At 45.1% G+C, this 17,005-nt stretch overlaps 1 protein-coding gene across 4 annotated transcripts in view; it reads right to left on the reverse strand.

Annotated features, from left to right (window-relative positions):
• Window positions 1–17,005, reverse strand: part of RUNDC3B (RUN domain containing 3B) — a 159,160-nt gene that overhangs the window by 60,045 nt on the left and 82,110 nt on the right. For all 4 annotated transcript variants that reach the window (XM_045007000.1, XM_045006999.1, XM_045006998.1 and 1 more), the window contains exons 6-7: window positions 15,622–15,702; window positions 13,736–13,904 (exon numbers count right to left, since the gene is read on the reverse strand). In XM_045007000.1, the coding sequence (XP_044862935.1) occupies window positions 13,736–13,904; window positions 15,622–15,702 (250 nt within the window). The remainder of the gene's footprint in view (window positions 1–13,735; window positions 13,905–15,621; window positions 15,703–17,005) is intronic.

The following is a 17,005-nucleotide window of genomic DNA, read 5'->3' on the forward strand; positions in this document are numbered from 1 at the left end:
GTGAGATTAAAGGTTGAGAAGCAAGTGGTTTTCTTCTCTGGAACCTGTCTCTTATGTTGAGGTTTGTATGATCTCTGGGAACTCAAGAATTGGGCGGGATGGGATCTCTGCGCCATCTGGGACTTGCTAAACTTTCTCTTCTGGGCAGGTGTATAGATCCTGAGAGAACACAAAAGTATCCTGGAGTCTTTTAATAGGTGCAGAGATTCATTCATGCTGTCAGTGAACAGTTAAATAAAATCAAAATGTAGGTCTTCAATCATATTTTGGACCTCCTTTGGATATCCTAAGAGCTGGAGCCAGGAGGCCCATCTCATAACTACTTCTGTAGTGATCGAACAGGTGGCAGTATCAGCAGTGTTGAGGGAGACCTACAAATATATTGTGAGCAGATGGCCTTCCACAATAATATCAGTGGGTAGGTGCTTAATAAAAGAGTTCAACTTGGTATAATTTGTATGACTGTATTTCACCAATAGTGCCCGGTAGTTGGCTATTCTCAATTGTAAAGTAGTTGCTGTGTCTCAGATACAGCAAAGTCTCGGGGAAATTGAAACTCCTGCAGTACTGAGAGTGTTGGTACCATGTTCATGGCCTGTGCCAAAGTGATTGTGGCTGAGAGAAATGACAGTACTGTGAATCTCGACCACTCCGTGGGGAGTCCAGGTGGAGCCTGAGCGAGCTTCTTTGGTACCAAGTGAGAACAGATAGAGCTTTGCTTGCTGGATTGTTTTGCTGATGGTACCGATGACTTCTCAGAATCAAAGACTTTACAGTCCTTAGGTCTAACAGTGCCCTCAGTACCAGAGAAACCAGCAGCCTCATGGGTACTAGATCAGAGAGCAATGGGTGCCAAAGTGGCTGGAGTCAGCAGAGACTGCAACTTCTTCAAGGTTGAATCCCTTCCTGCAGAACTTGGGAGATGGTCTTCAGGAGTCTTATGGGAGGAAGAGAAAGTTACTCACCTTGCAGTAACTGAGGTTCTTCGAGATGTGTGTCCCTGTGGGTGCTCCACTCTAGGTGACGGTGCGTCCCGGCGCCGTTGATCGAAGATTTTCGGTAGCAGTGCCTGGTTGGGGCGCACGCACCCAGATGGTATCTCCCGTCTAGTTGGAATCTTTCTGAGTGCGTGCGCCCCACACCCTCCTCAGTTTCTTCTCTACCGTGGAGAGTCATCACAGTGCTCCAAAGTAGAGGGGAGGAGGGCGGGGAGTGGAGCACCCACAGGGACACACATCTCAAAGAACCTCAGTTACTGCAAGGTGAGTAACTTTCTCTTCTTCTTCGTGTGCTGTCCCTGTGGGTGCTCCACTCTAGGTGAATGTGTAGCAGTACCCACTATGGCTGGTGGGACTTTGGAGATACGGCAGGGAGTACTGAAGATAGTACTGTATGACCTACTATTGTGTCTGCCGTGGTGTCTTGCGTTAGAGCATAGTGTTTTGCAAACGTGTGTTCAGATGACCATGTAGCCGCTTTGCAGATATCAGGAATGGGAATGTTGTGTAAGAAGGCAATGGATGCCGACATGGCTCTAGTGGAATGAGTTCTAATGTCGTCGGGCGGTTGAAGGTTCTTTGCACGGTAACAGGATCTGATGCAGTCAGAGATCCACTTGGATAGACGTTGTTTATAGATAGCCGTCCCTTTCGATCTTTCGGTAATGGAAACGAAGAGTCATGGCGACTTATGAAATGGTTTAGTCCTGTCTAAATAAAAGGCGATTGCTCGCCTGAGGTTGAGAGTATGCAGGGTTGCCTCTTGCGGAGTCTTGTGAGGTTTGGGATAGAAAGTAGGTAAGTATATAGGTTGGTTGAGGTGGAAGGTCGATACTACGTTAGGAAGAAATTTAGGATGTGGTCTCAAAGTGACTTTGTCTTTGGAGAAGATTGTGTAGGGAGGGTGGGCCACCAGGGCGCTCATTTAACCAACTCTCCCTGCTGATGTTATGGCAACTAAGAAATGCACCTTCATGGACGTATGGAGACGAGAGGTAACCAAGGCCTCAAATAGAGGTTTCATGAGAGCATGAAGAACGAGGTTAAGATTCCATGCAGCCGCTGTTGGGTAAATTTCAGGGTAGAGATTTTTCAGGCCCATTAGAAAGCGTTTTATGGTAGTGTGGGTAAAGAATGAATAACTGTCTAATAGGTCATGGAAGGTGGTAAGAGCTGTCAGGTGCACTTTGATGGAGCTGAGCGAAACTCTGTCCTGTTTTAGATTCAGGAGGTAGTCTAGAATGTTAGGGAGGGTCACGTTATTGGGTGCTAAATGATTACGTGAGCACCAGAGGGTGAAACGCTTCTCCTTCTGCAGGTAGGTTTTACGAGTGGAGTCTCTCCTACTGTGTAGGAGGACATATTAGACTTGCTCGGAACAGGCTAGTTCATGGGTTTGGAACCATGAAGGAACCAGGCTGTGAGGTGGAGCTTTTGGAGCTGGGGGCGAAGGACCCGTCCGTTGTCCTGGGAAATGTGTTCTGGCCCGTTGGGGAGAGCCCGTGGGTGACGGGAGGACATGCAGAGTAGGTAGGGATACCACATCTGTCTTGGTCAAGCTGGGGCAATTAGGATGACCTGGGTCTTGTCGTCCACAATATTCCGAAGAACCCTGTGTAACAGAGGGATTGGTGGAAGGCGTACAGGAGGGAGCTGTTCCATGGTATGAGGATTGCATCTCCTAGGGATGCAGTCCCGAGTCTCACTCTAGAGCAAAAGGGAACATTTTCGATTCTGGGTTGTGGCAAAGAGATCTATTGACGGGGTGCCCCAGAGGGAGAAGAGTTGTTGGAGTACTGCGGGGTACAGTTCCCATTCGCGTTGTGTCAAGAAGTGCCTGCTGAGTGCGTCGGCAGTAGTGTTGTGGCAGTCTGGTAGGTAGGAAGGTATGATCTGTATTCGATGTTGTATGCACCAGTTCCATAGTTTAATGGCTCCCCTGCAAAGGGAATGTGATCAGGCTCCCCCTTGTCTGTTTATGTAGTACATGCATGCTGTGTTGTCTCTTAATGCCCGAAGAGATTTGTTCTTTATGAGAGGAAGAGTGAAGGCATGCTCGCCTCACTGCTCTGAGCTCTAAGAGATTTATGTGTAGGTGCATCTCTGATGCGGACTACCGGGCTTGTGCCCTCTGTTCCCCTAGATGCGCTCCCCAATCAATCAGGGAAGCGTCCGTGGTGAGCATGAGCGTTGGGGAACATTGCCGGAGGAAACCCCTGTGCAGAGGTTTTCTGGAGTTGTTTATCAATGTTGGGAAGCTATAACATTGGGAGGAGGAGTTAGCAGCATTCGTAAGGTGTGTCTGTTGGGTTTGGAATTGGAATTGAGCCAGCCCTGGAGACATCTCATGTGTAGCCTGGCGTGGTGAACCACGAAGGTGGTGGCTGTCTTGTGACCAAGAAGCTGTAGGCAGAGTTTTGCCTGTGCCCTGGGATGAATAAAGAGCGTACGTTTGAGCTGCGTGATAGCGAGGAATCTGTGATATGGGAGCGAGGCCCTGCTCTGGATTGAGTCGAGATGAGCTCCGATGAACTCGATCTGTTGTTCAGGTGTCAGGGTGGATTTTTGGATGTTTATTTGGAGGCCTAGGCTGTGAAAGAGGGAGATGGCAAAACGGGTAGCTTGAAGTGTCTCGCCATAGGAATTGCCCTTGATGAGGCAATGGTCCAGATAGGGGAACAGCGTGACCCCGTGTTTGCGGAGATGAGCCACGTCTATGGCTAGAGTCTTGGAAAAACTCTTGGTGCTGTGGCGGGTCCGAAAGGAAGAACTCTGTATTGAAAATGGTCGTGACCGATTGTGAATCGTAGAAAGCGTCTGTGAACTGGATGGATTGATATATGAAAGTAAGCATCCTGTAGGTCGAGAGCTGTGAACCAGTCCCCTTGATCCAGTGTAGGTATTATTGTGCCCAGTGTGACCATCTTGAATCTTTGTATCCTCATGAATTTGTTCAGTCGGTGTAGATCTAGTATAGGCCTCCATCCTCCAGTCTTTTTCTGAGTTAGAAAGTAACGGGAGTAGAAACCTGTCCCTTGATTTTGCGGTGGCACAGGTTCCTCTGCACCTAGTTGTAGAAGATGCGCCACTTCTGTGCGAAGTAAGTGGTCGTGAGAAGGGTCCCTGAGGAGGGACGGGGAAGGGTAGGAGGGTAGGAGAAAGTTTGTCCTTATCAAAAGGGAGATCCTTCACTTTGCATCTGGCATCCCCAAAGAACTGCAGACCAGAGAGCCATGAGGATCTGCGCATAACCACAGCAGTTGCAGTTGTATGGACTGCTGTGTCTGCCATGTCTAGAGATGCCTGTAGGGCCGTTCTAGAAATCAGTTGGTTCTCAGTCAGGATTGATTTGAAGTCCGCTCTCCTATCCTCTGGAATGTAGGAGGCAAATTCAAAAGTTTATTGTAAATATCAAAGTCGTAACTGAAGAGGGGTGCAGAATAGTTTGCAATTCTGAATTGTAGTGTGGAGGACGTATAAACCTTGCAGCCCAAGACGTCAAGGCATCTAAGGTCCTTGTCTTGCGGGGTGGGTTGATATTATGACTGTTTCATCCTCTGTGCAACTGCATCCATGACCAGGGAGTTGGGTGGTGGATGAGGAATAGGAAGTCAGCGTCTTTAGCAGGGACATAGTATTTACGTTCGGCCTTTTTGCAAGTTGGTACTAAAGACGGTGGGGTTTGCCAGAAGTGTCAACCAGCTCCAGGAGTGCTTCGTTTATAGGGAGTGCGATTTTTGAGGGTGCAGACTGTTGAAGGATTCTGAGGAGTCTGTGTTGCGTCTCCTGAACCTCTTGAAAGGGGATATCTTGATTGAGTGCCACCCTCCTGAAAAGTTCTTGAAATTGTTTACAGTTGTTCACGGCCCGTGGAGACGGAGGGAGGAGGGCTCCATCCAGGGCTAATGGAGAGTTAGGAGTCGCATAACTTGCATACTCAGGAGGGGGCTCAGGCTCCTTAGAAGTGGATGGAGCAGGAGTTTGAGGCACAGAAGGAGGATGATTGTCAAGGGTACCATTGAGGCCAAGGCATAACATAGGAGAACCCAAGTGTCGCCCCTGGGGGGGCGAAATGGGGAAACTGAGGCTGGTGGCCTTGAACCATGACCTGAGGTGGCAGAGGTGCCTGTGGAGGAGAAGCAGGAGTGGAGAACTCCACTTGCTGCTGTAAATCAAGTTCATGGTCAGTGAAAACCAGTTCAGTTGGAGAGAACGGCAGTTCAGAAAAAATATTAGCCCTATGTATCTAGGAGCGGAGAGTGAGGCTCAGGTGGCACCGAAAGCTCACATTAAGTGAGAAACTGTTGCTCCTGCTCCCTGGGCTGAGTTGAGCCTGCTCTCTGCTCTAGCTCCTTAGCAGGAGAGTGAAAGTGACAATAGTGCTGCAGACTGCTTGGAGGTGTCCTGCAGGGGGTCTGCTACTGGAGTCCGGGTGGAAGATAGGCTCCATACCAACATTCTTCTCCCTGCAGGGAAGGATTGCGCTGCTGGCACCGTGGCCGTTTGCGGTGCCCAGGAGAGGCGCACAGCCGGCGCCGAGGAGCAGCGCGCTGCTGGCACCGCGGCCGTTTGTAGTGCCCGGGAGCAGCACGCTGCTGGCGCCGCGGCCATTTGCGGTGCCCGGGAGCAGCACGCTGCTGGCGCCGCGGCCATTTGCGGTGCCCGGGAGGCGGGTGCTGCCGGCACCACGGCCGTTTGCGGTGCCGAGGGGACCAGAGCCACAAGGACCTTCCTGACACAGGAGGTCAGGTCCCTGCCTCTGCGCTCTGTCCGAGCCACGGCTGAGGCATTAGAAAAGCTGAGGCACCTGCCTTTGGTGCTGTCAGCACAGAGGGTAGGGATCTCGTGGGAGACCCCCTACCCTTGTTAAAGTCTCTCCTGTGAGACTGTTCTGCTTCTTGCCTCCGCTCCAGGAAGGGTGAAGCAACGCTGCCCACCGGTTCCGATCTGGCTGGGGAGCGTGTCGGAGCGGGTTTAACCTTTCCCGTCTCCGAAAGTGGCTGTAAGGATTTTTCCATCATCAGTATTTTGAGCCGCAGGTCCCTGTCGTGACGAGCTCTTAACGAGGCTCACGCAATGGAGGCACTTCACAGGGACGTGGGTGTCCCCGAGGCACCTCACACAGTATGAGTGCCCATCTGTCCATGGCATGGAGTCCTGGCAGGAGATGCATCTTTTGAATCCTGAAGCTCCTGGCATTATGAATTAGAGATGGCCGAGGAGAGTGTCTCAACGGGAGACAAGCCTGAAGGATTTTTTTTTTTAAACTAAGTAACTAACTATGTAACTACACTAAAGGAAGGGAAACAACTGGGATGTAACTAATAATTATTTCTATGTTCTTTGTTACTGTTTCCTATAGATACCAGGGAAGAGAAGGCAGCACTGCCCCGGGATCCGTCTTCGGCCGAGGACGGTTGAGAAGGAACTGAGGAGGGTGTGGGGCGCACGCACTCAGGAAGATTCCAACTAGACGGGAGATACCATCTGGGTGCGTGCGCCCCAACCAGGCACTGCTACCGAAAATCTCCGATCAACGGCGCCGGGACGCACCGTCACCTAGAGTGGAGCACCCACAGGGACAGCACTCGAAGAAGAATCTTGGGTCTTCCTCCTAGATATCCTTGAGGAGTGTGGCTCAGAGACAGTGGAGGAAGACAACTTACTCGGAGACCAGTGTAGTGAGGGTAGGGTGGGGACCTTTGGCCTGGGTCAGAGACCAAGAGCAGCAATAAGAAGTCGAAGTTTGATCTCCCTGGTTTTCTGGCTCTAGATTTTAATGCCAGACAGAAGTTGCACTTTTGGGAAATATGAGATTCCCTGAGACAACAGATGCACCTGGAGTGTCTGTCACTTACCAGGATTGCCTTCCAGCAATGGTAACTCAGGCTGAGGTGGTTGAGAAGGAATTGAAGACAGTTTGCCTGCACAGTGCTGTATAACAACGGCAGAGAGCATGAGACTGAGTAACATGCATGTGCAGGCCCTATGGATATTCTTATGAGAAATCTCCAATCAAACACACCTAAAATGGAGCACTCGTAGGGACACTACTCAAAGAACAAAAAAGTTACAAATTAATATGCTGATATTTTGCTGGCATAGGACAGAGTATTCCTGTTTATTTTTTATTTTATTTTAACAGTACAGTGAGCGGACATGAACATAACACTTAATTGGAGCATAGTAGTCCCTGACACAATATGAGAGCATCTTATGGGTTATTAATGCTTGTTTGAACAAGCAATCCATGTTCCATGAAGTGGAAGCAGCAAATGGAGGAAGAGATAAATTAGATAAAATGACCAAGAAACTGTGACTGATGGATGAACGCTGGAAGGAGAAAAAAAAATCCTCCCCAGAAATTGATTACAACTCTATTACTTAAGTAACAGTTGCCAAAGTCACTGAAGGTATATAAAAGAACCAGAATCTAGCTACACAGCAAGTCGATGGGATCTGACATAAAATATTTGCAATTCAACTTCTACAAAAAGAATTGAAACGAAAGAAAAGTTTCATAGTACCAAATTAAACATGAAAACAGCAATAAAAAAGTTAAATATTTATCACTTGTAATGAATATTCAATATACAAATATAAGGTAGGGCAGGAAAACACAAGCGGAGACGGTTACTCACCCTGTGCAGTAACTGAGGTTCTTTGAGATGTGTGTCCCTATGAGTGCTCTACCGTAGGTGCGGCAGCGCCCCCTGTGCCTGGAATCAGAGATCTTCATCAGCAGTGCATGTCGGACCACACTCTCGCGCCACGAGCAGGACATATATCTAGCACTGTGTGGTCCGACCACCCCTCAGTTCCTTCTCTGCCACAGAGCTCATGTGTCAGCTCCAAACCAGAGAGGAGGATAGGTAGTGGAGCACTCATAGGGGGACATATCTTGAAGAACCTCAGTTACTGCATAGGGTGAGCAAACTTCTCTTCTTCGAGTGACATCCCTATGGGTGCTCTCCACTGTAGATGACTCTAAAGCGGTGCCCCTAATTGGAAGGCTGAGGCTTTGGAGGAGCGTTTACTGCAGATGATGGGACTGTATGTCCCAGGAGAGCGTCAGCTGTGGCATCACAAGACATGGCGTAGTGATTGTGACACTGCATCCCATATTCTTCATAGTGATATTAAGATATGATTATGCAATAATTATAATGCAATTTTGTACAAAACAGGGCATGTAAGGAGTCATTGGAAAAGTTATGATTTCCTGGATATGATTATCCTATTTGTATGCATGTATCATTTTTGTTTCTAATGGAATGAATATTGACTATGTATCTGTATTTCACATGTAGTCACACCTGGGTGACACCCACTAGGCAAAATGCTTCCAGTCTAAATAGCTGGTAGGGAAGGACCCATTTAGGGTAATGGGCCATTATGGAAAACAATAGGCCTTAAGAGAAGCTTATCCCCTACCTGGTGAGCCTTCCTGTGGATGTTTCAGCCAGCCTGTAAGCAATGGCTGCTATGACTCTGCAAGGGCATGTGACCACCCAACATGACTCTGGACTCCATTTTGGGGGCCTGTGTTTTTCCACAGGCTGGTCTGAGAACTGAGTTTGGAACAAAGGGTTCCCGCCCTATGCTAAAGCTATATAAGGCAGGGAGTGACATTGTTTTTCACTCCCCACACAAGAGAACTCCTGGAAACACGTAAGGAACAAAGACTTGAACTGGGGGAAATGCTGAACTGAAGCTAAAGGGATTTCTAGCCTGTGTATTGAAACCTGGGGATCCCAAACTGCAAAGCAACTGCAGCTTGTCCCTTAAGAATCTGCAAGCCTGCCTATATCATCAGTCAGGGTGACAAACTGCTAATTCATATCCAGTCTATCTAGTATATTAAGCTTAGTTTGCGTTTTTGTTTATTTGCTAGGTAATCTGCTTTGATCTGTTTGCTATCCCTTATAATCACTTAAAATCTATCTTTTGTACTTAATAAACTTGTTTCTGCTTTATCTAAACCCGTGAGTTTGAATTAAGTGCTTGGAAATCTTAGCTCAAGGGCAAAGGCTGTTGAATTTCCTCTCCACATTGAGGGGGAAGCAAACTGGACAATAAATTCATACTGATCAGGGTTTGATGAGGGCAGGACGGTACAGCTCTGGGGTCCTAGGCTGGGAAGCTGGTGGTTATTTTGGCTGTAGCCTCTCTATCACTGGTTTATGCAGTGGCTGGTCAGCCTACATGTAACTGCAGCTGGGTGTGTCCCTACATGTGTGAATGCTGGTGGAAGTATAGAACTAGGAGCGCGTCTGCAGCTTGCCACTGCAGCACAGTGTGAGAGGGAGACCAGGCCGGTGAGTCAGAGGGCTCAGTGGTACCCCAGTTCCAGGTGGCACTGCAGGGTGAATCCATCACAGTGATGGGCCAGTATCAGGTGATGCCCAGGTGGCCATTTTGCAAAGGTCATCAATGAGGACATTATTGAGAAAAGCATTGGAGGTGGAAAGCGAGGCAGTGGAACGTCCTCTAATTGCAGTAGGAGGTTGCAAATTGTGTAGTTGTTAGGACAGATGTATACACAGCGAGATCCAGTTGGACAGATGTTGTTTAGAGATGGCTGAGACTTTGCATCTTTCAGCTGCTGAAAGGAACAAATATGGTGATTTTCTAAAAGGTTTAGTTCTGTCCACACAGAAGACTAATGCTCGCCTGATGTCCCAGGTGTGCAGTGCTGCCTGGTTGCTTTGAGGATTCGGGAAAAAGCAAGGAAGATGGGTAGGTTGATTAAGATAGAAAGATGATGGAACCTTAGGCAACATTTTGGGATGTGGATGGCATGTAACTTTGTCTTTATGAAAAAGTGCATATGGGGGATATACCATAAGGACCCCAATTTCACTGACCCATCAGGCAGAGGTGATAGTGACAAGAAAAGGCCATTTTCATTGATAAGTGAACTTAGGAACATGTTGCCACTGGTTCAAATGGCGGTCTAGTAATTGAGCACAGGATGAGGCCAGGGTCTGTTCTCATGTGTGAGGATAAAGATTTTTGGAAACGTTTTGTGAGTGGGTGTGTGAAGATGGCAGTGAAAAGTGGTGATGGCTGCCAAATGCACATGAATAGAGCTGGTGGATAATCCCAATTGCTTAAAGTCTAAAATATAGTCCAGGCTAAGTGGCAGTGATGAGAGACTTTAAGCAATTGGGATTATCCACCAGCTCTATTCATGTGCATTTGGCAGCCATCACCCATGTGGGCATCAACCTGATGAGAGGCGCACCAGCACTGGACCCTAGTCCATTTGTGAAGGTAAGCACATCTAGTTGTGTTGTGCCGGCTATTCAAGAGTATCTGTTTAATAGTGTCTGAGCAGATTATTTCTGAATCCCGGAACCACAGAGGAACCAGGCTTTGAGGTGGAGAATCTGTGGATTGGGCTGGGACTCTAGCATTTGGAATATGAACATTCACCTTTATCCCTCTCCTTTTCATCCGCTAAGGGAGTGCTTAGTGGAGCAGGTATAGCCCTATGGTTTTCCTTCCCCAGACCATCCACACTCCACCCACCCCTATACATTTTATTATTTCCCATACTTTACTTTTCTAGAGTTTTATTTAAAATTTTGGCATTAAATATTCTATTAAATGAAGCCATTAAGCAGATTTTTTTAATAACATAGTAGGTCTCCCTGTGATGGGACAGCTGCCCTCACTGGCAAAAAGGGGTTAAAAGCAGCCCTAGTGAGGCTGAGCTGGAGGCAGCCAATCAGACGGGGCGGCTCTAGGAATTGCACCGCCCCAAGCAGGGCGGCACGCCGCGGGGGGCGCTCTGGCAGTCGCCGGTCCCGCGGCTCCGGTGGACCTCCTGCAGATGTGCCTGCGGAGGGTCCGCTGGTCCCGCGGCTCCAGTGGACATCCCGCAGGCACGCCTGCGGATGCTCCACCGAAGCCACGGGACCAGTGGACCGTCCGCAGGCACGTCTGCAGGAGGTCCACCGGAGCCGCCTGCCGCCCTCCCGTGGCACACCGCCCCAAGCGCGCGCTTGGCGCGCTGGGGTCTGGAGCCAGCCCTGCAATCAGAGGAGGGCTGAGAGGAGCAGCCAATCCAGGGCAAGTAGGCCTATATAAAAAACGAGCTGCAAGGCAGAGAAAGGCAGTTCTCTGCTGGGAGCACAGGGAGGAAGGACTGTGTCCCTGAAGGGCCAAGAGAACTGCCAGTACCCTGGACAGAGCAGTGCTGCAAACAAGGGCTGAGGAAGCCAGACACAGCTCCTGGCTGGCGGCTGGGGGGTTGCAGACTGAGGCCCCGATACAAGGGTAAAGAGGGTGCCAGAGCCACGTGGGAGGTGGCTAGACCGTGGACTGCAGTTTGCCACTGGCAGGAAGTGGCTGAACAGCAGACTGCAGGTCACCTGGAAGGAGGGAACACAGTGTGTGGCACGGCTGGAGGGTTGTGTCGCTGAAGAGGGCACCGCAGTCCTTGGAGAGACATGGGCCAAGAGTGGGAATCATGGCAGCAATGCACACCCGAAGGGAGCGCACTCAACCAGAGAGCTAATTCTCAAAACAGGCTGAGAAGGCACCAGAATGGTAAGCGAGCCCCGTTACACTACCCTTATGCATTCCTCTTCTTTTTCCTTCACTCCTTAATTTTTCTTTGTTTCTCTCATCAGCTTTAATTTTATTTCCATCTGTCTGTCCCACTATTTCACTTTCCTCTTTTTTCTGGGTTTTATTACTTCAAACACTCTCTCTCACCTTCAATCCTTCTCTCCTTTTTTTTAAGCCTTAATTACACTCACCCCCTCACACACTTTTTGTCTCTTTTCTCTGTTCCAATGTATTACTGCCCAGTTCTTGAGGGTAGCATTCTATGTTAGAAATAGTGCTGAAATATTATGCTATAAAATGGTTTGGATATATTCTATACTAGCAAGCCACCTGAATATGCTTCAAACCTTTGGCATTAAGTCTTGTTTTTGAAAAGCTACCTAATTCTGGTACTTTTATGGCCTTTTTCATAGTATTCGAGTGACTTCAAATATTTTGCCCCCCCACTTCCCTTCCACACCTCTTCTCCCTTTCTCTCTAGCCCTCTCCAGTTTGAAGGAGAAATCGCTTGATTAGTTTATATATTTTTTGTTGTTTATGTTTGTTTGTGTGAGAGTCAAAGTGTGTATTGTGCATCTGAGGCAAAGTTAAGTCAAAGAAATTAGTTTTGCATTTCTCTCTAAGTGATTAGTTTGATAGTCATGCTTATCTCTTTCAGAAGTAAGTTCCATAGTCTAGGTCCAGCTTTTGCGAAAGTTCTATCTCCAAAACTCACAAACCTTCTTGACTAGTCAACACTTCAATTGTTAAGGTGGAATGTAGTCATCAGATGAAGAGGACAAAGGGTTATGAAACCGGGAACTCTCAGATAGCTAGGCCAGTCCCAAGACATGCAGCTATACCAGTTATAACCAATAGCTTATATGCGGTCTACTGGCTAGAGATGGAAACTGGGAGCCAGGCATTCTGTATTAGATTTTCAGATCTGCCATCAATTCAATGTGATACTTTGGACAATTGAGTTAACAGTGCCTCAGTTTATCCACCAATAAAGTGCATATAGTAAATTCCTACTTATTGTACCACTTATTGTACATCATAGGGACTATTTTAAAGTAATTTGAAATCCTCTAATTAAAAGGGGCTATATAAGTGCTAAGTATTATTATTTATTCTGTCTAGATGTTAAGAGACCTCATGTAAACTATCAGATTAAGTATTGATATGTGCCCTATCACTATTGAGATATATGGAAGCCAAAGAACACATAAAGTAGTGTTACCCTGTTTGGCCTGAGCAGCTAGCGAAAAATTCAGGATCTTGCAGGTTGCTACAGGTAGGAGAAGAAACTGATATCAGGAACCTTTGATACCCAGAGGAGGAAGCTTGACAGGGAGGTGCTTTGCAACTGTGAGGCCGATTTCCAATTCCTCTTGAAGTCTCATCTCCAGGCAGAGTTCCTCTGAGCTGTGTCCACTGCTTCCCTGGCAGCTTCAAGGACCAGTGGGTGCTGTCCGGAGTTCTCTGCTCACTGGCCCCTTCTGGATCCCTGATTTTATCCTTGTGACCTTCATTTCCATCCTTATTTTTTCATTTGTCGTCCCCCAAAATTAGTTGATGCCTAGGTCCAATAGCTCTTCCCCTTAAGCTGAGGAGGGAGGCCTTTAGTAATGGGTAGGCCCACACCTGCCCATTCCCAGTGCTTCAATAGGTACCTCTGATGCAATTTTGTTTATTGACAAGAAATATACAAAGTCCTGTTTTCCTTGAACAGAGGAGACAAGACTCAGGAGATAGTTTCGTTGCTTACAGCTCCAAGCCTCTTGTCCATACTGTATGTGTTTTCTAAATCTGTTCCTGTGTGGTTCTGCTTCTCTGTCCACATTCCCCACCCAAGCCCTCCACTCACATAAATTCAAATTCCTGGGTGGACTCACATATGCTTGTTTTAGGTTGGGAGCTGCTATAAAAGGAGTATAAATGTTTCTTACCGCCATCTTAAGCAAAGTGTGTTAGTCCAACCCACCAACTTCAATGACATTTAACCTGACCCATAATAATAGCTATATTTGTTATGTTTTGACAAAAATATATGACTAGAAGAATTCTTGTTTACAGGATCCTATGTCTTTTCAATGACAATAATATTGGACATATAAATACACATTAGTTCAATCTCACTCACCCTCACCCTTCCACAAACTGTTTTTTTTTTTTACCTTCTGCTCCAAGGTGAGTCGATACTTCTGTTCTACCCTTTTGCATTTGTTGTACCAACTGTTTTCATCCATGATGAAAGGAGGTCCAATATTTTCCGGAGTACTGCTTTCACTGCCGCTACTCCCCAGAGTCCTTAGCTCTTCTTCATCACTGCTGATGCTATCAGAACTGAAGAACCAAATTTATAAACCAAATGAAAATTACAGTTAACTGATAGAAAACCTGCTACTCTTAAAACATGAAATGCAAAGGTTTTTTTGTTTTGTTTTTGTTTTGGGGGGGGGTTGTTTTTTTTGTTTGTTTTTTTAAGAAAAACAGTAATGGAATAGCTGTAGGATTAAACATTACAACTACAGTTTACAAGATAGTCATTAGTTGCTCAGCATACACAAAGCTATTTCCTGGCATTACTTTTGGTGGTTGTGAATCTGTCTGTGAAGTCATCAGCTCTTTAGGGCAGCACAAAAAGGAAGATCTTGCTATGCTAAATTGAGGAGGCAGCAATTAACTCAGAAAGGTAAGAATTTTAGCTTTTCCCTTTACCTTTTTCCTTGTTACAAAGTTTTCAGCTGCTACATCAAAAACTTTTAGCTAGTTTTCAGTTGTGAGAGTTCTGCATAATTCACTTATTGTTCATGTTTCTTCTAGAAGTATTTAGCATTGTAAATACTATAAATCATAGTACCGGTATTTAAAACAGTTCACTGTTGGTATACTTCTTGAAGGCATGCTACTATAAACACACTCATTACCTATGGATCTTTTAGTCCTCATTATCAAGGATCAACATAAAAGTGTTTGAATCACTGCCCTAGTACCTACAGGGTCTAAATTTGTTTTAATTTTAAGACAAATCAGGCCTGCTGTGACAAACATGGGTGTCCATTAAAGCTTTTAGACTATATCAGTACAGTGGTGACCCTGAACAGACACAGGGTTTTCGATAAGATGTGTGTGGACACTTTTTAAGAAATGCTCCCATTCTTTTACTGATCTGGGTCAAAAATATTTTTGTAGTTTAAGTTAAACTTTGCAATTAGGCAATTAAAAAACCAATCTAAAGAGATCTGCATCTCTAGAGAAGAATTAGAATTTTAATTTTTCAGCCATGTGTCTTAACAACAGTACATCCAATGTTTCATGGGAGGACATCTTAATGCCCACCTGTTTTTCAAAACAGTTAAATCTAGCAACAAAATCTATAGCATTATTTCCATGCTCTTTTGAGGTGCTGAGTGGAGCTACTGATGGCCTCACTGTTCTCAGTCAGATACAGATATTAACTAAATGCTGTTTGTCAAAACAGGACCATTATGCTAAACCATATACTTAAAAATTGGTTGAAGAGACCTAGGTATTATACAGGTAACCACAGGATATTTTTGAAGGGCTAAATACAAATACCACATATAGACAGACTTTACAAGATGCAACAGAAGTCAACAAGATATAGGTGCAGATGTGATTTTTCTCACCTTTATATGAACAATGCCATTAACTATGAAGAAAGATACATGTAGGAAGGAAAATTTAATTGGCATATCTTCCTACAGGAAAAAAAGCATTGATTACAGCTGCTCTACAGTCTGATATTAGCTCTAATTAAAAAGTCTAAGGTTCAGTGATAAAAGTAATTTCGCTCTTTAAAATTAGCATAAGTATTAAACACCTGAGTATAGACTAAAATTTCAGCATGACTGCTCACAGGTCATAAGTCATGCAGTATTACAGCAATAAAAAGCTAAGCATCCCATACTGGTCACCAAGTGCAGAATGTCTCAACATACTTGAAGCCAAATAAACTTGAAAAAGATAAGTAAAAGGCAAAATATCCAACTACCAAGTGAAGCTGAAAAATAAGATGAGGTTTCAGGATGAAAAGTACCTTTGGGTGAACTTCAGATAGGGTGTGTAATCTATTACAGCTGGAAAGTTGCCATCCAATCCCTCTCCCTTCAGGCAGAAACTGACATAATACAGAGAATCAGTAACCATGTTACACCAAGAAAATGAAATGGCAGTGACACAGTTCAATCTTAATAAGATATAATTTGATCTTCTTTACCAACAAAATCATTGAAGTATTATTTAAAAAAAAAAAAAAGATTGTGGGGTACAGTTTTCAGTTACTGAAATACCATCACAAATCCTGAATCTAGATTGTTAAAATTAAATTACCAACTAATTTATTTAAAAAGTGAAAAGTTATTGCCTCTGTTTTAGAAGGATGTAGTTTTTATACATATCCATATTTTCTGTATTGTTCAGGGGGAAAAGGGGAGTATGTTCTTAGTCTGCCTTTTCTCAAAGGTTTTGAAGAGCTGCCAATTGTGCATGGAAAGTTGGAGAAAGACATTCCTTTAGATACAATTCTGTTTATATATTGCTGCATTTTCTGCACATTAAAACTATTGAGATTACAAATTCCCAAAGCATGCTCAGCTCTTTCCGAACAATCAATCACCACCCTAATGGGTTTGCTACCTTAAGTCCTGATTTCGCAAACGTTTACACAGATACTTGACCTGATTGTAATAGAACTACTCACATGCATAAAAGCAAGCATTTGTGTAAGTGGTTGCTAGTTCCAGGCCTAAAAGACCAGATAAAGGGATGGAGAAAAGGATGTACATATAAGGGAAGTGATCAGAGCAACTGGCAAACACCTTATTAATTCTGCTTTTTAAATTAGTTATTTTTTTACTGTGAGGGTGCAGATGGAGGGAGGGGGAATAGCATGGTTTATAACATCACAACCAATTACTGCAATAATTATTAGATTTTTTTTTTAAGCACACTTCAAGTGATGAGTTGCAGGAACAGATGAACACTTTAGAAATCAACATTCAGAAAAGTCCCTATGTAGCCATATAGCTTTCTAAAACTCAAATATAAAGATCACAACATAGATTAGAAATAGATAAGATTAAACATGGTTCTGATCTAAAATTAAGGTTTAATAACAATAGTTTCACAAGATTTCCAAGAGGCTCAAATACAATTTTTTCATTCCTCCTCTCCCTCCCTCACCAAACACCAAAATATACACTTTCTAAAAATTGCTCCTCAGAGGGAGACTGTTCCTGCAGTCAATTTAGAAGCTTACTTTTGTTAAAGAAATTCCTTTATCAAATTAAAAAACTGTTCTGAAGAAATAGTCAAAGTGGGCTTTTCCAGAAGTCTTAAACCTTTACATATTTTTAAATGGCTAAAAATATTCAAACTTGCAGTAAGGAGAGGTGTGGGGATGCAACATGGAGCACAAATAC

The sequence above is a fragment of the Mauremys mutica genome, chromosome 2, assembly GCF_020497125.1.
Source record: "Mauremys mutica isolate MM-2020 ecotype Southern chromosome 2, ASM2049712v1, whole genome shotgun sequence".
Classification (NCBI taxonomy): domain Eukaryota; kingdom Metazoa; phylum Chordata; order Testudines; family Geoemydidae; genus Mauremys; species Mauremys mutica.